The sequence below is a fragment of the Microtus oregoni genome, unplaced genomic scaffold, assembly GCF_018167655.1.
Source record: "Microtus oregoni isolate MIOR12 unplaced genomic scaffold, Mior012 000007F_ref0000211, whole genome shotgun sequence".
Classification (NCBI taxonomy): Eukaryota; Metazoa; Chordata; class Mammalia; order Rodentia; family Cricetidae; genus Microtus; species Microtus oregoni.
In genome coordinates, this window is record NW_024543066.1 from 2838812 (window position 1) to 2861654 (window position 22843).

General features: G+C 48.0%; 2 protein-coding genes across 2 annotated transcripts in view; one reads left to right on the forward strand and one right to left on the reverse strand.

The window, feature by feature from the left end:
- Ipmk (inositol polyphosphate multikinase) overlaps positions 1 to 1884 on the reverse strand; it is a 34364-nt gene extending 32480 nt beyond the window's left edge. Inside the window, exon 1 of the mRNA XM_041655358.1 lies at positions 1158 to 1884. Coding sequence (XP_041511292.1) covers positions 1158 to 1296 — 139 coding nt within the window. The 5' untranslated portion in view covers positions 1297 to 1884. The remainder of the gene's footprint in view (positions 1 to 1157) is intronic.
- Positions 1885 to 2858: 974 nt separating this feature from the next.
- On the forward strand, positions 2859 to 16399 carry Cisd1 (CDGSH iron sulfur domain 1). The gene is made up of 3 exons (XM_041655359.1): positions 2859 to 3015; positions 11577 to 11782; positions 15716 to 16399. Exons 1-3 carry the CDS (start codon positions 2985 to 2987, stop codon positions 15803 to 15805), a joined length of 327 nt encoding a protein of 108 aa, XP_041511293.1. The 5' UTR covers positions 2859 to 2984; the 3' UTR covers positions 15806 to 16399.
- The last annotated feature ends 6444 nt before the right edge of the window (positions 16400 to 22843 follow it).

The following is a 22843-nucleotide window of genomic DNA, read 5'->3' on the forward strand; positions in this document are numbered from 1 at the left end:
GCTCTTACCCAGCCTATCTGAGGTCTTTAAATCAATCCTATATACCGCCGAAGAAAGAAAAAGAAACCGTATTACCTTACCAGCCTAAACCTGAACCCCTTTTATCAGCAAAACACAAACGGTCTCTAACGGTTGTTCTGGGTCAGATATCAAAAGAGCCCCAAGTCCATCCTATTCTTTATAGGTCCCCCACTGGCCCGCTGTGAGTAGCAGGATGAATTACACAGTCTCTGCCCTGGAGTAGACCCTGTGCTGCTCTATAAATCGTGAATTCACAAACAACATGACAAATGCCAAGGAACAGTCTATAAAAATGAACAAGAAAAGAATGTATATTTTATATGTGTACAGATCTCTGTAACTGTCGGGGCGGGTAGCCTACCCAGGAGGCAAGGTTCTGCACTGCCGAACCACGCCTCCCAGCGCAATCAAAGACACGAGAACCCTCCTCAAGGGACAGGGAGTGATCTCGGATGAGCCAAGGCAAGTATAAAAACATACAGCAGTTTGTTTTTTTTCTTCCCCTCCAGCGATGCAGCTGCATTAAGCAGAAAAGCATCGGATTGGCATCGTATATATGCATTTGGGTCCTTTTTGCAATTACTACTCCCGGGTATAAACAGATCTTGAGCTCCAGGGAGAATTTACTTCCCGGTCCAGACAAGAAAACCAAGTTCCTTATTTTTACTAACAACGCCTTCTCCAATCAACACTCGCCTTCCCTGGGACGAAGGGGCACGCCTCTCCGCGCCACCAGGAGCCTGTGGCCGCTCCTGGGGGCTCCCGGCTTCCGAGCCCCGGGGACGCGAAGCTTGTGACGGCGGGACTTGAGGCTAGGGACAGCCCGGGTCGGGTACAGCGGAGGCCGGGGACTGCCGGGTAGGGAATAGAAGAGCCTTGGATAGCTGAGATCGGGATGGGAGGCTGGAGACTACCAGGGTGGGGACAGCTGAGACCACGATCCGGAGGCCTGGGACTGCAGGGTGGGGACAGTGGAGGCCGGTGACCGTCGGGGTGGCGACATCCAAGTACTGAGGACCACCGAAGCTGGAGACGGCGGAGGCCAAGGACTGCCGGTGCAGGGTACAGCGGAGGCCGGGGATTGCCCGGACAGGGTACAGAGGAGACCGGGGAAGGGGACCCGAGGCTGCACTCACCCACTTTGTCCTTGCCGTACATGTGGCCAGCCACCTGATGCGACAGCGGCACGCAGCCTCCGAGCAGGCGCGGCACTGGCGGGCTGTCCCCGGCGCTCCCCGGCGGCCGCAGGCGCAGCGCAGGGGGCTCGGCGGCCATCGGGGCGGCGGCACTAGGCGTCAGGGGTCAGGGAGGACCGGACGGCATCGCCCGCGCAGGCCTAGCGCGCGGACCCATAACGAGACCGCGCTGCCCGCTCCGCGGCCCGCACTCTGAACCCCGGCCGCCCGCGCCGGGGATAAGGGCGCCTCGGCCCCGCCTCTACCCGCCCCCTGCTCGCTCCGGCCCGGACAGCACCACTCTGAGCATGCGCAAAAACTACTAGCCGGGATCCGGCCCCGCCGTGTTGAGCATGCCCAGAGGCTACCCTACTGGAGCCCAGCCAGCGTCTCCCTGAGCATGCGCAGAAGCCACCTACGAGTCCCGCTCATCCCTCCACTAGCACGTCCAGGTTGACCAGCACTGAACTGAGCAGGTTCTGAGTCTGACTGAGTCTGAACCTGCTACCGGACAGCACTAAGCATGCTCAGAGACCGCAGGATTGGACTTTTGTCCCACCTGCCTACTGGTTGCTTCTTTTCCAGTACCCCAGAACTTTCCGGGGCAAACAGGCATCCCAGGTGCTTCCCAGTGTGAGGCACACCAAGCCTGGCAGGCGGCGGCAGGGCAACCCAGAGACGTGGCTGGTTATAGGCAGACCTCCCACCACGTCCTGCCCTCCCAGATCAAAGAGGCAGGAGCATCCGGATTGAAGATGTTACTTCTCACACCTTCCAGTTGGCACCCCGTCGAACTGCTGCCTCAACGTCCTCTTGACAAGTTTATGTGTTAGAGACTAACAGTCATCCTAATTCACTTTTTAAAAAATTGTTAATAGTATGTGTATGCCGGTGCTCAAGGGGGCCAGAGGAGTAGGGTTCCTTGGAGCTGGAAGAGCAGGTCACCTACGTCGGTGCTGGGAATCAAACTTGGGTCCTATGCAAAAAGCTATATCTTAATCTCTAAGACTCTGCGGCTTTCTAAGTCGTTTTTCTAAGTGAACACTATTTTTTAAGAGACGAACACTCGAGACACTTATGTTTATTTATTCAAGGCAATGCTGGGAGTTGAAGGCAGAGCGTTGTGCATGTTGAGCAAGCACAATGGCGTTGAGCAAGCACAGTACTGCTAAACTGCCTTGCCAGTCGGAGCAAGTTGTTTTTGTTTTTGTGTTCTTGAGACTCTCTTGGGTGGATGACTGCCAAGGTCAAAGACAAGGGATGGAGGCCCAGGGTAGGTTCCATCAATGCCAGTGTCTGCACTAGTATCCTATAGCAAAGTCTGGTCTGGCGGGACCCACAGTTGAGCCGGCCAGATTTGCAGGACCCACAATTGGGCTGGCCACACCTTGCGTTACCTGTAGCCAAAGGGGGCTTATGACTGGCCATAAAGAACTGGCCGACCATAGGACGACAGTCTTGCAGGTACTAGTCCTGAGTCACCTGAACCGCTCACAACTGGACCACCTGTAAAACCCGGCCTGGATAGTCTCGCCCGCTTGGCACAGACGCAGTCACCGCCTTGGCATCCAAGGCTGTCCCGCGGCTGTCAAATCACCGTTCCTCCGGGTTGGGGACAATGCGCATGCGCGACTCTACGGGGCGCGCCCTCACACGTGCTCCCCTCAGCTTGCCGCGGCGCCTGCGCAGTGACTGGAAGTGTTCCCGGAGGTCGCGTCTTGCCCGGGTCTCCCTCGTCCCCAGCGCTCGCCCGCGCGGTCCTGCCACGGCCTTCCCGCTGCCCGCACCATGGGCCTTGGCTACGACTCCTCAGTGCGAGGTGAGCTGCCCGCGGCCGGGTCCCCGCCACCTTTATCCGGACCGTCACCTTGACCTGCACAAGGACAGGCACAGGCCTGCCCGGAGCTCACGGGAGGCTGTTGTGGGCCGGCATCCCCGACCGTGGACCGCTTCCCCAGCCAGGCACAGGCTAGCAGGTCACAGTCCACCCCAAAACTCCTCTGCCCCTTAGTCCCCCCCCCCCCCCCCATGTGGGGAAACTGGCAGCTTCCTGCGTCCCTGGCGTCCGGGAATCGTCATATCGTAGATATTTTGCTGGCTTTGTAATTTAAGGTGAAGAAATCCAATCCGACCGAGGTCTTCAGTTTCCCAGTTTCTTACGCATCTTGCATCCGGCCACTGGTGGCAGTGGTCCAAGAAACAACTGAAAATGGTCTTCCCTAAGCCTTGAAAACAGTATTTTGAAGAAATCTGACTGAAATTTAGAGAATTTGTGAAACTTGGCTAGTGTAAGGTTTTATCTTAAAGTTGACCACAGGCTATACAATATGGGCGATAGACTCAGCCCAGGTATAAAATGCCACACCCCAGGGTTTGGTTACCTCTAACCTTAGTTAAATAAAGGTAAAAGTTACGATGAGCCCCATTGATTCAAACAGCAAATACTGGTTGGCTATAGTGCTCGATTCTGTAGCCTTTTCTAACTTTAGTTGAGTTCTGTATACCGGAAGGTACTACTTAAGTCGACGAAACTGACTTGGCATGTCAAAGGGAGAAAAACGTTTTTGTGTTACTTATTTTTAACATGTATTTGTGTGAGTGTCCCTGGTGCCGTGGCTCATGTGGCAGTGAGAAGACAACTTGTCGGAGTTAATTCCCTCCCACCATGTGAGTCCCGGGGATCAAGTTCAGGTTATCAAGCAGCAGGCACATTTCCCCCTTGAGCCATCATGCTAATGCCCAAACATTTTTTAAGTTACTAAATTTTGCAAAATTTACTCCAAAGGATAGCCATCTGGGACTCGTTTAAATACATTCACTTTGGTGAGTTTCAGTTGTCTTTATGGCTTTTAAAATCTGGTGTTTTGTTTTGTTTTTTGAGACATAATCTTTCCTTGTAGTCCAGGCTAGACTTGAACTCAAAATCTTCCTGTAGCAACCTCTCCAGTGCCTAGACCATAGTAGGCCTGGGCCACCACACCTGTAAAAACAGTGTTCTTGGCAGTCATACTATTGCATAGAATAAAACATTCATATGATTTGTGGTGCAGTTGTCTTAACTTTGTTAGGAACACTGTTGCACATGTGAGGTGAGCCAAGAGATTGCAAAATAGGTTTTTGTTTGAAATCTGGGATCCTACTGTATGAGCAGATGCTAGGCCCTGATTTAGTATGCTGTTGAAACGAAGATAAAGTTTTGACTTTGCTTAATGGGCACAAAGAGTCTCAAAGGTGGCTCTCCGTTAGTTTGCCGTTCTTGAAGGTATATAAAACCTCTTATTGGAACCCCTAATTAGCTCCAACGTGAAGTACTTACCTTTGTTATATGGGGTAACTTTTTAAAAATAGGAACAGCAGAGAGATCATTATGAAGACCATACAGAGAGTCCCAAAGACTTTGCAAGTCTCTTCTTCCAGCTCCTTCCTCCCTCAAAGCTGGAATATAGAATGCCTTGGAAATAAATCCCCCCCCCTTTTAAGATTTATTTATTTAATGTGTACTAGGTTTTGGGCTGCGTGTTATTGGTTCACATTGTGCATGATGTGCCCATGGAAGCCAGAAGAGGGTGTCAGTTACCCGCGAACTGGTGTTCCAGACACATGGGTACTGGGGATGGATGGAGCCCTGGTACTCTGGAAAAACCGTCTTAATAGCTCTTAACTGCTGAGCCATCTCTCCAGCCCCTGCAGTATACCTTTTAAAGTTTACTTCTTGTACCTCATAAAATTGTTATGGTTTTCTTGCTTTTTTTTTTTTTAATAAAGTCTTGTTTAGCCCAGGCTGCCTTCTAACTTGAACTCCTGATCCTCCTGCCTCTACTTGGGTGCTGGGATTGTAGGTATGCAATATCACACCCAGTTTATTTAGCGCTAGGGATTTCACTCGGGGCTTCGTGCCAACAAAGCAAGCAATGTGCCAGTTGAGCCTCATCCTGGACCCCCAGAGGCACATTCTTACTGGTATTTAGTTGAAAAATAAAATATTGATTTACAGTCAGGTATGGCTGCAAATAACCTGCTATCCCAGGAGGCTGAGGCTAGAGAATCAAAGAATTGGAGGCCAGCTTGGGCTATGTAACATGATTATTCAAGACAAAAAAAAAAAAATTAAAAGGGGGCGGGGAGAATGTCCATGCTCTCAGAATTCTTTATATTGGGGAGAGAAAGCCTTGGGTGCATGGGGAAAGTGGTTAATAAAACTAAGTGGGTGTCAGACCAGGACTAGAGTTAGAGGCAATGCAGAAGAGCAATAGAACTTGAGACCCTCCCCTAGTTAGGATGAGACAGTTTGGGCATGAGCTCATTCTGGTTTCTGGAAAGTGGCCTTCAGTGCCCATGCATGCAATCTCATGATTCTTCCTCTTGCCCAGTAGATGGCCTTTCTGGACTCACTCTGATCTAAATGCCTCTCTACACCTCAGAGCCAACTGTCATCCTTCATCCTTCCATTTCCACCAGACTGACTGAGTCTTTCTCTCCTGGCTCTCTAGACAGCCTTATCTTATGCTGGCTTACCAATGCTTTGTTTTCATTTGCTTTGTTTATTTATTTGAGACCAGGTCTCACTAAATAACCTTGGCTGGCCTGGAACTCCCTACACAGAATAGGCTGGACTCAAACTCACCAAGACCTGCCTAACTCTGCTTCCCAGTGCTGGGTTAAAGGTCTAAGCGGCCACATCTGACTACTTGTTTTAAAACACGCTTGATATAAATGATTTACTCTATCCAGCCAAAAGTCAATCATAATTTATCTTTACCTCTAAAACCAAGGAGCCAGCTCAACTGAATAATTTCCTCTGTGTGTTTGTATGCACATGACGTGGAAGAAGAAGGCATGCATGCTGCTGATGTGGAAGGAGGAGGCGTGCATGCTGCTGATGGGGAAGAAGGAGACATGCATGCTGCTGGTGTGGAAGGAGGAGGCGTGCATGCTGCTGATGGGGAAGAAGGAGACATGCATGCTGCTGGTGTGGAAGAAGGCATGCATGCTGCTGATGTGGAGGGAGACATATGTGCTGCTGGTGTGGAAGAAGGAGACATGCATGCTGCTGGTGTGGAAGAAGGAGATATGCATGCTGCTGGTGTGGAAGGAGGAGGCGTGCATGCTGCTGGTGTGGAAGGAGGAGGCGTGCATGCTGCTGATGTGGAAGGAGGAGGCGTGCATGCTGCTGGTGTGGAAGGAGGAGACATGCATGCTGCTGGTGTGGAAGAAGGAGGCATGCATGCTGCTGATGTGGAAGAAGGCATGCATGCTGCTGGTGTGGAGGGGACATGTGCTGCTGGTGTGGAAGAAGAAGGCAAGCATGCTGCTGGTGTGGAAGAAGGAGACATGCATGCTGCTGGTGTGGAAGAAGGAGGCATGCATGCTGCTGGTGTGGAGGGAGACGTGTGCTGCTGATGTGGAAGAAGGAGGCAACCATGCTGCTGGTGTGGAAGAAGGAGGCGTGCATGCTGCTGGTGTGGAAGAAGGAGGCAAGCATGCTGCTGATGTGGAAAAAGGAGACATGCATGCTGCTGGTGTGGAAGAAGGAGGCATGCATGCTGCTGGTGTGGAAGAAGGAGGCAAGCATGCTGCTGGTGTGGAAGAAGGAGACATGCATGCTGCTGGTGTGGAAGAAGGAGGCATGCATGCTGCTGGTGTGGAAGAAGGAGATATGCATGCTGCTAATGTGGAGGGAGACGTGTGCTGATGATGTGGAAGAAGGAGGCATGCATGCTGCTGATGTGGAAGAAGGAGGCATGCATGCTGCTGGTGTGGAAGGAGGCATGTGTGCTGCTGAGCAGAGTAGCAGTCTAAGGACAGCTTTGTAGAGTCTGTTCTTCCGTCCTGAAGGTGAGGTCATCTGGCTTTCCCTGCAAGTGCCTTTACTCACGGAGCTATCCCACCAGCCTCTCAAATCAAAAAAAAATTTTTTTAAATTACTTATTTTGTATGAGCCGAGGATGGGGGGCACACAGATCACAGCACTTGGGCGGAGATCAGAGAACAACTTGTGGGCATTATTCTCTCCTCCCGCTGTGTGGGTCTGGGATGGAACTCAGGGAGACAGACTTGGCAGCAGGCACCTACACCTCTGAGCCCTCTTGGCAGTCCTAAGCCTTGTGTTTTAATGGTGGCTGCCTTGCCCTGCCCTCTCTTTCTTACTTTGGCCTGTCCACAGGTTGTAAAGAGGGATTTATGTGTTTTTGTGTGCTTTGTTGTTCACTCCAAGCCTGGGTCATCACAAGCTCTTAATGTTGGCCCATCAGTTTAGACACTATTTATATCCATGCTTTCTTCAAACTCCTTTCTCTCTTCCCAGGTCATTCTATCACAATTTATTAATTCAGTAAGTTTTTTGAGTCTTGCAAAGTTATTTAATGGATTTTTTTTTCCTGCAAAAGAATGTACAGGTCACACCAAGAACATAGTAAGTGGATAATGAGCAGTGGGATTTGGAGCTGGAACTGAAATACGAGCTGTTGTCTTTGGTGGAAGTTTCTGGAATGAGGAAAAATAATCCAGGGTGGGTGTCTGCAGTGCCCTATGCTCATGGATTCTTTTTGTTTTCTGAGTCTGAGAAAGTAAAGCTCAGGTATAGGAACACTGAGGCCATGGAAGGGACGGGTGAAAATCAAGGTGAATTGGTCATCTACCACTATATATTGCTCCCTTGATGTTGACATGATCTGCATGTACCAAAACTTGAGGGAAAAAAGCCACAGGCCTGGAAGGCTTGGTTTCAGCATGGTGCCCCTCCCCCTCTCCTGACCCACAAACATTCCGGTTCTGTGGCAGTTGGTGGTGGTAGTGGGTAGGTGAAGGTCCTTTGGGCAGAAACCAGTCTAAAGGAGAAGGGTGAGATTTCTAAGGCAAAGCAAATTCACCCTCCCAGAAAAGCAGATCTGAGGGATCAGTCAGTCATAAAGAGGACTGTGGGTTTAGGAGCACGTCCAAGGAAAACCAGAGGCTATAAAGCAAGCCCACAGCAGCAGAAGGAAGCAGAGAGCTTGTCGCCCCGTTGCCTGGCTCTAATCTTCCTTTAATGGTGTTTATGTAGAAGAAAACGGGTTTGACGGATCTACAGGAAGAGGCCACCCTTAAGAACTGTATATAGATAGCAAAGGATAGAGGCTATCCCCTGGAGGAGGCAGGCGAGTGCTCAGGATCGAAAGGGCCAGTAGAGAACAGTTCAGCCTCTCAAGAGTCCTGCGTTGTCTCTGAAGTTGTGAATGAACATAAGACTGACCCCGCCATGCTCTGAGTGAAGAGCAGGACCCCAGAGGGCACTCAGCATCTGGCAGTGGATGCGGAACTCCGGCCCGACAGGCGTGTGGTGTCTTCCTGATCCCTAAGAGACAGACTCTGCCATGCTCTGAGGGCTCCCCACCTGAAGAGGCAGGGCGAGCACTGAGTGTTCTTGGGTTGTGTGATTTGCTTACTCTCTGATTCTTTCTCCTCGGGGTTGGCATTTGAATTGTTTTTTATCTATCTCTGTACTTCCCTTTTCCTTCTTTGCCCTGGAGTTAACAGGGGTGTTAGCCACTTTTTGCCAGAAAAAGACTGAGGGTTCAGTAATGGGGTGATAAAATAGCAACATTTTTCTTCTGTCTGGAAACTAGCAATTTGTCCCTAAATGAGATTAGAAAATCAGAATTGGGAAGAAGGAAGAATAGAATTCTCCGCCCCCACCCCCCAGGTTTATGTAGTTCTGTGAGTCTAAGCACTCACTTGGGGTGAATTCAGTGCTGTTTCTCCAGCACCCGTATGGTACTGTGACACTTGTCAGGGTGGCCACAGATCCTGTATATTGATTCCCACAGGACAGACTCCCCTGAGTATCTGTGTGCCGCAACATCTATGGTATGGCTGATTTTCTGTGTCCGATCCTCTTTCATTTCTCTCCTGGTCAAAAAAATCTGGAGAAGGTAAAAGTTTATTTGGGATTTGTTTTTTAATGTCAGCCTGTATATTAATATCGTAATCTGAGAAGAGAGAATATAAGAATGTTTACTACCTTGAACTAAATGCCAGCCAGTTGTTCTACAAACCACAGTACATTTGAAGTTTGTGGGGATTATTAAAATAAATATAAAAGGCTTCTCAGGAGGCGGAGCCTGGGCTCCATTACAGCACATGGGCATTAGGGGTGGGTTAATTTGCCTGGAAAATTAAGTTCCTGAAACAAAAGAACTAAGATCACAATATCCAAGGAGTTGTGCTATCTTAATTTAGACGAGGGCTTATAGCTAGCTGCCTTTTGAATTCCGATTACATGTCGGCAAACACTGTGACATTGTGATTTTTCATCTTTTGAGACAGGGTTCAATATCTAGCTAAGGTTGGCCTCAAACTCTTCCATCTGAATTGTGTGTGACTTCGCATTGGCTGTAGCTACCTGCAGCTTCTTCCTTGAACTCTTTGTGGAAGGGGAAGGCTGGGAGTCAGGCAAACTGAACTGAAATTCAACCCCACTTGAACACTAGTGTTCAAGAGAAATGTGCACAAAATACATAGTTACAAAACATGCTGAAGGGCCGGCATGCAGCGTAGAGGAAGAACATTTGCCTAGAAGGCTTGGGTCAGTTCCCAGTGCTGTAAAAAGAAAAATTCCTGATGAGGTCAAAGGTTTGAAGGTGTCAGGTGACCACTGGTCATGTGGCACCTGAGAATAAGAATAACAAAATACCAGTTAATGTTTATTTTAGGTGCCCTAACAAGAAGAAATGGAAATGACCTGGGATGGAAGCCAATCTAAATTGGTTTTTACAGAGAAAGGTGTTGCTGTATGTAGTTGAAAACAGAGAGTGTGCCCATTAGAAACGTTGGATGGAAGCTATTAAGAATTGAGAAGACTAAGGTGAAAGGGGTTAGCATGGTATGAAGGCTCTTCTACTTGAAGCTGTTAAGACTGAGCTCCAGTACACCTTTAATCCCAGCACTCAGGAGGCAGAGACAGGTGCACCTCTGACTTCAAGGCCAGCCTGGTCTACAGAGCAAGTTCCAGGACAGCCAGGGCTACAAAGAGAACCCATGTCTCAAGAAAAGAAAAGAAAAAAGGCTCGAGCTCCAGTTGTGGTTTGTGTAGGCACCATCAGATCCGTCCCACTTGTGAGACAGCAGAAACGTCCTGGGGTCCACTGTGCCCATGGGATTGTGTTTGGCAATAAAATGTTCTTGTACTTATCTCCCTAGGGCTTTATTTGATAGTCTGGGAACTCATTTCAGACACTGAAGACCTGGCTGAGGAAGTGCTAGGAAGCAGCCCAGTGTGTTTCTCCTGACCCTGTTCGACTTCTTCCTGCAGCCCCTCCATGCTGGGACTAGACAACTCTCCTCTGAGGCTAAGGCCAACCAGATAATGCTGAACTTGGCTTCTGTACTCACTGCCTGGAGCTGGGGTAGCTGCTAAGCACTTGGGTTTCTAAGGAGTCCTTGGATGCAGAAGGAATAAATACATGGCCTGTTAGTCCAATAATTTTTATTATTATTAGGAAGTAGAATAATATTTTGCTCAGAATGAAGTTTTAGAAATTCAGAAAGAAAATAGAAATGAAGAATTTATTGAATGTTTCATATGAAACTATTATAGTATGCTTTGTATTTTATGAGGAAGCAATTTGCACATTTTGGTTCCCTTTGAATAACTTCTGACCCAGACCCAACCCTGCCAGGCAGATCCTGGGAATGCTTGGCAATTGGGGAGGCAGGGGGTGACAGGTCTTTCTTTGTCTTGTCTCAATCTGGTTCTGTTTGCGTTACGGTGGCAGCTTTGGTAAATAAAGCATTTCAAAGCTGCTACAGGATTTTGCTCTTTACGTGAGCTCATTTGCTAGTGAAAGCCATCACCTCTGACCTTTCTGTTTTGTTTATAACCTGGGTCTTCTTTCTCAGACTTAGTTTTTTTCTTTAAGCAGTAGGCACTTGCAGGCGCATGAGCTGCTGAAGATGTTAGTGGGTGCTTGAAAGGTTATCAAGCCTTGCTGTCCCTTTTCTGTCATCTTTGCTCTTCCCTCTTTTAGATTAGCTTAAAGCTGTCCACTCAGCAGGAAAACCACATCTATATTAGTGAGGGCTGTAGGAAGCCGTGAGAAAAGGACTGCCGCACCACTGGGCTTGGGTCATTTATTAACACTGGAAATCGTTACCAGACTGGCAAGATGGATCCGCAGGTAAAGGTGCTTGCTACCAAGCCTGTCAGCCTGAGTTAGATTTCCAGGACCCACGTGATGGAGGGAGACTCCGAGCTAACTCCCAGAAGTTGCCCTTTGACCTCAGCACGTGCTGTGAGCACATGCCATCTACACATAAATAAGAAAAGCATGTGATTTTTAAAACGCCTGTCAGGTTTCATGGGCTTTCCTGTCTCTAACTCCATGCCTCGCTTGTCTGTTGCAGTTGAGTGGATTGCAGCCGTGACATTTGCTGCTGGGACAGCTGCTCTCGGTTACCTGGCTTACAGAAAGTTCTATGGTAAAGATAATCGTACCAAAGCTATGGTGAACCTCCATATCCAGAAAGACAACCCCAAGGTCGTGCACGCCTTCGACATGGAGGACCTGGGAGATAAGGCCGTGTACTGCCGCTGCTGGAGGTCCAAAAAGGTGAGCGCTGCCCCCGTGTGAGCCTTGGTTTGTCTGAGACAGGGTCTCACTAGGCAGCTCAGACAGGCTGCCCTGCTGCCTCTGCTTCCAGTGCTGGGGTTGCAGGCTTGCCCCACCGCATGCAGCTTCCCCTACTCTAGTAGAGTATATTTTCTCAGATACACAGCTGTATTACATCATACCTTTACTGAGTTAAGCTGAGTTAACCATCATCTTCCCCAAAGATGAAGGAAAAATCTCTTTGATTTTCCATTGGGAATTCTTCTCCAAGGGGATCTCGGGAGGAATGTCTGCAGCCTGAGTATAATGAGAAATAGACCGAGCAAGTGTGTGTGAGAGACAGGAGCTTGCTGGGTAGTCCGTGGACCTACAGAGGCTCCCTTTGTAGCCAGGCTAGCCTTGCACTGGTGCCAGTCTTCCTGTCTTGGCTCCCGAGTGTGGATTATAGGTACAGCACCTCACCTGGCTTAGATTCCTTACTGGGAAATATCCTAAGCCTTCTTTTAGCTGCAGTTCCTATAATTAAATACCTGGCAATTTTTAATTCATTAAAATCTACTTGATGTAATAAGAATTCTATTCTGTCAGATGGAAGTGACACCTACAGGCTCTAGGCATGGACAGTGGGATCCTCTTTCTAAACGTCTTGACAGGGTGATACACTGGGTGACTTCTGAATTTCAGATATCCCCAGAGACCCAGTGCTGTCTCTGAATGGGCTGCTGTTCACATTTGTGGAAAATTGATTTCCAAAGCTCAATTTCCAAGGCCGTGGCATGCCAAGCTGGGAGTATGGGCAGTGGTGGAGAACTTCCCCAGAAGCCATGAGTTTAGTCCTAGATCTTAGAAAAAGGAAAGAAAAAGAAAACAAAACAACCCCACATAATTTCAAGTACCATTTTCTGAAATGGCGGTATATTGGAGGCTTACCACAGTGGAGAATGCTATCATGAATTGTGTCATAAACATAGAAAAGGCTATATAATGCCTACTAGAAAGTGTGTTTAGGGGAGTAATTTATTTTATTACTTTTTGGTTTTCAATACTGTGTGTTTGTGTGCATGCGTGTGTTGGTATCTTCACGTGAGCACAAATGCTTACGGAGGCCAGAAGCACTGGATCCCCCTGGAGCTTGAATTACAGACAGCTGTAAGGTGCCCAACGAGTGCTGAGAGCTGGGGTTCAAACTCAGGTCTTGTGCAGGAGCAGGACTCATAAAACACAGTTTAAGAGATGTCATGTGTCCCACAAGGCCTGGTGTAGATATGGAATGTGAACTGTAGGTACTCCCGGAGCTGCTAGGACATAATCTTCTGGTGCTCTGTAGACTAGACTTGTTTTCAGAGCTGTGCCTACATAGGCTCTGTTCTTGCTGCTCATTAAACAAGGAAGGAAAAATGGAGACTTTCCCCAGTCGCAGAAGCTCTTCCGTCAGTGATGTGAAACGTAAATTCCTAAACCTGCTCAGTGTGTGCCCCTGCTCACATGCAAACACTGGTGTCCCAGGTGAGCCCGGTATGTGTAATTCAGGTGCATTACTGAACGAGAGTGTTTGTGCCGTGGGCTAAAATCTTCTGAGAGTTAGACTGCGCTGGGAGAATGGGAGACACGTGCATGAGCACATACAGACATTAGGAATGCTTTCTCAAAATGTGCCAGACAGCAGCAGTCCTAAGGAGAGGGAGCGGTGGAGTCCGTGAGGAGACCCAGTGTGCAAACTGCTTCATGGTTTGGGCCACGGGTCTTTTAGATGTGATTTACCATAGAATGCTGGCTGCAGAAGTGCAGAGAAATCTACAGGGTCCACGGAAAAGAGTGACTTTTTAAAAAGACTCGTTTTCCTTTGTTTTGTTTTTTGGTTTGGTTTGATTTGGTTTTTCAAGAAAGGGTCTCTCTGTGTAGCTGTCCTGGAACTAGCTCTTGTAGACCAGGTTGGTCTTGAACTCACAGAAATCCTTCTGTCTCTGCATCCTGAGTGCTGGGATTAAAGGCGTGCACCACCACTGCCCGGCTTTTATTCATTTTATTTATGTATGTGCATGAGTGTAGGTGCCCACAAAATTGGGTCCCCCTGGAACTAGAGTTATAGGTAGTTGTAAGCCACCTGACATAGGTACTGGGAACCAAACTCAGATCCTCTGGAAGAGCAGCACACACATACCCGCTGATGTCTCTCCAGCCCTGGCAGGGACTAGTCAGGGAGACTGGGGAGGAAACTGCAGGGTCTTAGTGTGTGCTTTAAAGGGGGCATCTTCACCAGAAACGCGGAATTCAGGTTGAAAAGCTAATGTCTCCACAGCAGTGCTAAGCAGTTCAGTTGCAAAGAGTGAGTTTGAGGTGCTGATGTGCAGGAGCAGTGGGCATGGCCTTAGGGACAAGGTGGCAGCGGAGGCCAGCAGAACTGGTGAGTCATGGTGGACTCGATAAGAATCAGAGATGAAATCTCAAAGAATGTTCTGCATTTGGACACAGAGTCAGGAGATAGAACAGACCCTGGGGAGAGAAGTTAAGATAGAGTGTCAAAATAGGAAGGAGAGTTTTCCAGGCTCTGGTACTGAACTGGCCTAGCAGCATGGCCAGGTGAGTGGGTGATGATGGGGAGACTCTTGGATTAAGCAATTAGCAGCTGACCTTTTGCTGCCGTTTCAACAGAATAATTAAAACTCTGGGTCCAAGTCGGTGAAAGCCTATGTTACCAAAAAACAAGTGCTACCAGTATGAGCTGCTGTCTGTGAGAGTAGACAGGGAAAGAGGGCTGGCAGAGACAGGAGGGAACTTCCTGGCATTGACTTGTCCCATAAGTGGATAAGGACTTTGTTAAGAGTTAAGATCTCAGAAAGAATCAAGCATAGGCACAAGCTGGTGCCCTAAATGCCTATTAAACTGTGAGTAGATCAGCAGCGTAGATCAAGAGTATCCCCCCAGGAATGCTCTTTGTCCCCACAGTTCAAACCCAGGGCTGCCATTTCCTGTTCTTAGCGCACATGTGGCAGCTCTGTAGCTCCAGTTCAGCAATCTGACACCTTCTTCTGGCCTTCACAGACACTACACACACATGTAAACAGCCTACACATAAAATAAAATAAGAATAAGAATAATAAAAAGTCTGCTGTGACTCAGATCAGTCCCTGATCTGTTTTGTAAGCACAGCGGAAGCAAGTCCATGTCCTGCAGAAGCTGACTCTTGGGACCTCTCTGGAAAACACTGGCAGACACAATCATGTCAGTTAGATCTGTGATGTGGATTAGTAAAAATGAAGGAACATTTGGAATTTATAATCATATTTCCAAAAGCAAATGTCTCCATGACCCATTTAAAAAATGAACTGTACATTAAAGGGAAAAACATTAGGGGCTCAGGGATGAGCAAAATGGAAAACTGGAGCAAAGATTGCAGCAAGGATGGTTGGCATAGGGTCATAGTAAATTGATTTTTCTTCTGGGTTTTGGGTTTTTTTGTTTGTTTGTTCTTTTTTGAGACAGGATTTTATGTGGCCTTGAATCTTGATTCTTGTGTCTCTGCTTCTCAAATGTTGACATTACAGGTGTGTACTACTACCCCCAAGTACAAATTGATTTTAATGGAGTACACGTGGACTCTTGCGAGTAGAGCCATGGGCATAATTGTGGTTAGAGTGTGCACAAGATCCAGGGTTCAACCCTCAGCACACACCTCATTGGTTTCATGGGGTTTTTGTTGGCATAGGTCCCTAGAGTGGTAGCCTTTAGCGTGCGTCACCAGATATCAGGGAAGTTTGAGTAGTGATCTGGATTTTATCCCTCGTCCATTTCTTCCTCCTGTTCAATGAAGTACGTTTGCTAGCCAAGAAAAATAGAAGCTGTGGTGTGTGGGAATCAGGCATCCCTATCCCGCTGCTGCGAGCACAGGCTGATGTGGAGATTAGAAATCTTACAATCTTTCTCTCTTCCTAGTTTCCGTTCTGTGATGGGGCTCACATAAAACATAACGAAGAAACTGGAGACAACGTGGGACCTCTGATCATCAAGAAAAAAGAAACTTAATGGACATTTTCAGTGCTGCACCCCAGAGTGTTGTGATGTCACCTGATCGTTTAATTAGAATTGATTAATTAACGAGACACTCACTCTGTCTGATTGGCCTCCCTGGTTCTAGATGTGGTTGGTATTTCACAAATCGCAGCTTTCGTATTCATGGCTTTAGCCTTGCTGTTGGAGCATCGTGGTGCACATTTGTTGAAAGAGCATAAAAAAGAAAGGCTAAACCAACCTCATGGTATATGGGTTATTTTGGTCTTGTAAGGATCCGTTGCTTTACAATAATGGTCTTAGAATATAGTTGTATCTGAGGTTAACATATTAAATTATTCTCAACATCATGTACATGTACATTGTACTTGTAAATTTAAAGAAAAATCACCTTTTCAGATTACTTAGTTAACTTAGAAGGTGATAGAGTATGATCAAGTTGCGTTGATTTATTACAGCATAAGGGAAACCTGCCATGACCTTGTCTGTCCTTGTGGCCAAGGTGATGGCATAGGTTCATCTTGTGTGTTTTAATGTTTTCAGTCAGAATTAACTGAATGTTATTCTCCCTAAAATTGCCCAGGTCAACAATAAAGGGGCAACAACTTCCTTGTGTTCCTTTCTGTGGATATTTAATTGATCCACCAATAGCAGAAATCTAGACCACCACAGTGATGTTGGTTAAGTAGTCACAAAGAATGTTGGGACTGTGGCTCTGTGGATAAAGTGCCTGTGTAAAAGCCAGGCAGGCATGGCAGCTTGCCTGTCATTCCAGCCTTGAGAGGTAAGGGTTAAGAATCAGCCGAGCAAGCTGACCAACTGGACTAGCCAGAATCAATGAGATCTGAGTAAAATCAGAGGCACTGCCTCAGATCAGTGGAGAACTATCAAAGAAGACACTGGTGTCAATCTCAGACCTCCATTTGAACACACCCCTGCACACACATGCACCACATACATGTGAATATGATTGCACACATCCATATGTGCAAAAACAAAACAAAATGTAGTCATATAGGACTTAAGCCCAATAGCGGAAGGGCATCGGACTGAAGGCCTTATGGGATTCGATACCCATGTTCAAGTATATTGATCCCGAAATCACACAGCCTTGCAGAGAGTAACAAGTTCCAATCAAAAGCATAGGAAATTCTTATTTCCCACACTGGATAATCAAGTGCATGGCTTGCACTAGTAAAGAAACTAGCTTTGAAGATAAAAAGGATCCCATCTTCTTTTCAGCTGTGTAGCCTTTCCTTACAAAGGCTCGAAGACTGTGTTAATGTGCACAGTTGCTGTTCTGCCTGAACAGCCAAAGCTTCACGTCCTCATCAATGACGAGCTGAGCCCCCATGAGCAATGTGCTCTCTTTGCCATTTACTGACCTTCTCAGCCTGTGTGTGTGCATGTTGTATGTGTTCATACAGGGTCTGTGGCCCCATGTGGAGGCCAGAGGTCACTGTTGGATCTCATCGATTTGGCTATATTGGCTGGCCAAGGAGCTCCAGGAATAATTCTGTTTTCCCCAAACCCCCAGCACTGGATTCCAATGCTGGAATTCCAGGCGCACCTCGCTTTTCTGGGGGTCTTCACACAAACCACAGCAGGCGCTTTACCCACGAAACTGTCTGCAGCCTGTTTCTCGGCCATTTAAGTCGAGGAAGTTTTACTACCTGGCCCTTTCAGGGTTTGTCTCCAGATTTCAGACCAGCATACACATGTGGCTGTCTCCCCAGGAGGGGAAACCGCTCCAAGTCTGGCCTCACTTTCCGCAGAAAGGTCTTGAGTTCTCTTGGTTTCCAGTGTGAAGGGCCATGTTAGAGATGCAGAGACATCCGTCTGTCAGATGTGTACACCCCATAATTGCACATCACAGTTTGTGATGGAACCAAAAAGATAAGCGTTCGATTATGGCATCATATGGTAAGGTTTATTTGGTAAATGATAGCCGCTCCCAGTTAGGTAGGTGGTTTTTTATTTTTGCATCCATCATGGTGACATTTGGCTTTTGCCTGAGGTCCCCAGTTAGTACCCTACGTGGTATAGGCTCTGTTTGAGAGTGTGTTCTGCTAGTTGCCAAGACGTATTTATTAGAGACAGAGTCTTACCGTGTGACGCAGGCTAGCTTTGAACACAGGTCTGTCTCGGCCTCTCTCCTGCTAGGGTCACAGACCTAAGCTTCCGCGATAGACCTGTCCCTGACAGGCAGAGCAAGTGCACTTCTCAGCCTTTTAAGTGGATGTGATTGTGCTGAATGACATAAAACTTTGGTCCCCAAGTTTTGACCAAGTTCAAATGTTTAGCTCTCCAGGAAGGAAAAGTAATAATAAAAAGTTATCAGCATGAATTTACTTTTTATTGTAAGGCAATTCCAGTATTTACGGTATCAAAGTATCCTTCAATGAAATCTTGGTAGTGGTATCGTTTCCTTTAAGTAATTTTCTTTCTTTTCCCTTTTGGTTTTTCGAGATGAGTTGTGCGTATAACAGCCCAGGCTGACCTCAAACTCAAAGAGATCCATCTGCCGCTGTCTCCCGAGTCTTGGGATTAAAGGCATGCACCACCACCACCTGGCTAAGTACTTTTCTTGACAAAAGAAGATGGCACCCATCCATATATCTGTCCCTACCATTTTTAACTGCTCTGCAAACTCAAAGCCTGAGCCGCAGCAAGCCAAGATCCTATCTAAAGCTCTAGAATGTGTTTGTTGATGTCAGTGTCATTTGATGCCTGACTTAAGTTTCAAATCTGATAGTGAACTCAGCACATTGCGGGTTCATCGGAAGTTAGCAATTGCTTCGAATGCTTTCGACTTGCCATGGGTCCAGAGCCAGGGTAGTGCTGCATGACTTTAGGTGAAAGCTGTACCATCTTTGAAGGAAGATTCCCCAAGGATGAATTGCTGCTGAGCATCATCCACCTTTCCTGAGCAAAGCCCAGGTTTGTTACAGGCTTAAGTCCGGGCTGGGAGTCAGCTCAGCAATTTAGTCCTTGCCTCACATTGCAAGGCCCAGGGTTCACCTCAACAGGACTGCCGATCAGTGTCGTCGTCACCTCTGATGTTTCTGGAATTGGTTTTCTCTTCCCTGTGACAGAGATAGCCAACAGGGTGGGGGTGCATTCCCCTGTGGCAGCTGGTCACACAGCATCCACAGCCAGGAAGCAGATGAATGCTGGTGCTGAACTCACTCTTCTTATTGGTCAGGGACCCCGGGCGGTGGAGTTGCGCCACCCAGTGTACTGATCCTTCCCATCTCTGTTAGCGGGGCCTCGAGACTCGCTGACAGCTAGGTGCAGGTGTATCTCTTAGCTCCTGATCCATCAAGTTGGCAATCATAATTAACCACTACACCCGCGAACCAAAAAAAGAAAAAAAAAAGCCGTTCCACATCAAACAGGTGCTGGGAGAATGCCCATCCAGCCTCGTGTCATGAAGATGGTCTTCACTGTCGGTAGCCCCTGTACAGGTCTCTGGTGACAGACTATTCCTCGTGTCTCCTAAGGAGAGCCAGAAGTTGATTCCCGCCAAGGCCTCTTGTGAGTATTGAGAGTCGTGTAGATTTCCCAGTTTATCATTCGTTATTCCTGTGTGTGAATTGTGGGACGGGCACATGTGGAGGTTGGAAGAGCCCGTTCTCTCCTTCCACCTTTCCATGGTCTGGGGATCTAACACGAGGTCAGAACTCGGCAGCAGGCGAGCCCTCGCCCTGCTGCGCTGTCTCGCTGGCCCCCTGTTTCGTTTTTCATTGAAAATAACTTTCTAGCATTGCCTGCCTGCTTATGGGGATAGGTGTATCTTCTGTTTCCATCACAAGCCCGAATTCTGTCGGGCTAGGCTCCTCTACGGAAGTGTGCTCCAGGTCCTAGCATCCTTTAAACTCCGGAAGCCTCCCAGCTCCTTTAAAGTCCAATCTCTTACGTCCTCTGTCCCTGCAGAGTAGTCCTTTTCTCTTGTATTTTTTTGGGTTTGTTTCTTTTTATGTTTGTTGTTTGAGCCAGGATCTCCCTGTGTAGCCCCGGCCTTGACCGCCTTCTGTGTCAGCACTGTCATCAGAATCCACGTTCAGTGTTCTTTGTCGACCCAGTCCAGCTACCCGTTCAACTCATCAATGCGACTGTTAACTTTCTCAGCCGTCGTCTTCCCACACACTCGCCTGCCCGTCCAACTTAATGCACCTCTGTCCGAACCCTGCAAACCCTAGATTGCACGTGCTCGTTTGCTCTTTGGTTTCAGTCTTGGCTCAGAGTGCCACCTAGTGTGCAGCCTCTGGTACTGACAACACAGAGCACTAAATTACCTTTTGTGTTGTTTTAAATCTGGTTGTACACTGAAGTCCTTGACCTTGTGTCCCCCTAAAGCGAGATTCGCTTTCAGCAGCTGACATTTTCAACTTCCCTATGGTTCAGACATCTGGTTTGGGAAATAACCAGTAGTCTTCTTAATCCCCTAGGGAAAAGTGTTACAGTTTTGGTCATTCATGTGAGTGCCGAGAGCAGCACTCAGTACTGGTTCGAGCCCACGCCGGCAATGGAATACAGCTTTAAAGGCTACAGATAATTGCCCAGAAACCAACTTGTTTTCGCCTCTCCAAACCTGAAAATCCATTTCGATTTGTTTCTTTATTTTACCTGTTTGCTTTCTGTATTCTGGCAAGCTACAGATGCTAAACTTGGGTTGGTTTTTGCTGTTTGGTTGGTTGGTTTGATTAGTTGGTTTGGTTGGTTGGTTGGTTGGTTGGTTGGTTTGGTTGGTTGGTTGGTTGGTTTGGTTGGTTTGGTTTGGTTGGTTGGTTTGGTTTGCATGTTCTTTCCCAGCCAGGAAAACATGCTGAATAACTTGCCCTGACAGGTTTAGCTGTAATGTATCTAGTCAACAGTAAAGCTGTGGCTTAGCTGGCTTAAAAAACCAACCAGGAAACCAAGTTCGACCCAGCTGAGGGTGCCGCTAGAGCGCTCACCTAGTGTGGCTTGACCCCAGTGCTGCAGAAGGAAAAGCCACACCCCTTCCTCCAGGCTGTTCTGGGGGCAGCAGGGAGAGGTGTGGTACCCTGGGATGCAGCTGGTCTCTTGACTATCACCCCATGACAAGGGCACCTGCCTCATTTGTCTTTACAACCCCCCCCCTTTAAAAATTTATTTTGGGGCAAAAGAGATGGCTTAGAGGTTAAAAGTCTGCAGTTAGTGCTCTCCCAGAGGACCCAGGTTTGGTTCCCAGCAGCCACACTGGGTGGTTCACAACCGCTTGTGACTCCAGCTCCAGGGGATTAGCACATCTAGTCTCCAAGGATACTTAGATACCTGTTCATATAGCCACATACAGACACAGATGCATATGCGTAATGAATTTTTAAACAGTTTTTACTTCCGTGTATATGCATTTGCCTGTGTCTGTGTGTACCACATGAGCACAGGTACCCAGAGAAGTCAAGTCCTCCCAGAGTTAGAATTGGCAGTTGTGAGTTGTCTGGTGTGGGTGCTGGGACCCAGGACCTCTGTAAGAGCACCAAGTGCTGATAATGGCTGGGCCGTCTCTCCATAGCCTGGATAGCCTCTTAGTGGCTGAGCTGACCACTGTCTTCAGTTCTGCTCAAACAGCACCCACACCACAAGGTGAGAGCCAGCCTTGGCAGCTTGTCTCCCCTCCCCTAACCTCAGCGTTAGTCACGGCTTCCAAAGCTGTTTCAAGAGATGTGACAACCGCAGCTGCTGCCACAGGGGTGCCAGGCTCTGGGGCTGGGACATACTCTGGTGGGATCCTCATTGTTAGTTAGGCCAGGACCCTTTGAAGCAGCAGCCCTTCCACACCCGTCTGGGCTTTGTTCCTTTTGAAGGCCAGAGCTCCTTGTCTGTTTGGCTTTCTCATCCTCTGGGACATGTGAAGGAACATCTCCACCTTCCATTGTTTTCTGCCACCTGTCCTGTGTGCACGGTTACCTCTGTGACCCTGACAGTCTGCACAAAGTGTTTAGCTCGGGGCCAGACAGAGGGAAGGACAAACACATACTTTCTAAACTGTAAGCAAAAAAGACACTGCCCTGAGCAAGCTTGACTTTGCCGGTATTGCTCTGCACGGCCTCCTTAGGATGGCAGGCGCGGGTGTGTATCGAGATTGCAGGAGTCTACTTTGCAATGCTCTCACTTTGTTGAGTTCTCAAGGTTATTCTCTGCGAAGGTTAGTTTTCCCTGTCAACTGGGTAGGACACGGGATACTCGGAGAATTGGCCAGTCAATAATCGGTGTTGTAGGTGTGTGTATGTGTGTGTGTGTTTTAGAGTAAGATGAAATTCAGTCAGCAGATGAAATAAAGCAGAGTGCTGTCAGCAAGGCACCACAGACGTCACCCAATCTCCGAAAGGATCAGGAAGGCTGAAGTATGGTCCGGTTTCAGAGCCCCAGTCCTGAATTCACTCCTCGGGTTGAGTGCACACAGCCATGTGCCCCACTCCCAGCTGCTGTGGGTCCACGCTGGAATCGGGGCAAGGCACAAAGGTCACAAGTTTGGGTCCAGCTTGGGCTATATTTTAAAAGAGAAGCTGTGTCTTTCCCTGCCTTATAAAGTGCAGTGGAGACTGAGTTGTCATCCCTGATTGTCGGAGCAGAAGAGACCAGAACACACAGGAGTTTACCTACGGGACCTCTTGGAGAGTGTAGAAAATCAGTGGTTGCTGTTTAGCCATTGTCAGTACACAATGAGGAGCTGTCCAAGCCAAATGTTCCCCTGACCTCTGTACAAGCAGTGTTGGCGTATTATTTCTGTTTATTTTCTGCCAACACAGTGGCTGCACCTGACTCTACTGCTGTTCCGGCCAGTAATTGTGAGCCCACAGTAACTAGCCCACTTCTTGGGCAGTGGCTGTTCACCTCCTGCAGCTGCCACCAAAAGTAGTTTTTAACTAAATCAACTAAATCTCTATTGTTCTGTTTATCAGTAAGACTAGGGAGTCAGAGGCCAGGGTGAAAACCTGCAAGCTCAGAGAGGTGGAGGAGCAAGTAGCTAACCTTCCCTCTTCACCAGCGTCTCAGAAAGAGAGCATCCTTCTGTTCCACCAAACC

What these genes read in the sequence shown, in the direction of transcription:
- Cisd1 (XM_041655359.1), top strand. Translation starts at nt 2,985, where the DNA reads ATGGGCCTTGGCTACGACTCCTCAGTGCGAG. An exon ending in CTACGACTCCTCAGTGCGAG is followed by an intron (nt 3,016 to 11,576) that starts GTGAGCTGCCCG and finishes TGTCTGTTGCAG; the next exon opens with TTGAGTGGATTGCAGCCGTG. An exon ending in GCTGCTGGAGGTCCAAAAAG is followed by an intron (nt 11,783 to 15,715) that starts GTGAGCGCTGCC and finishes CTCTCTTCCTAG; the next exon opens with TTTCCGTTCTGTGATGGGGC.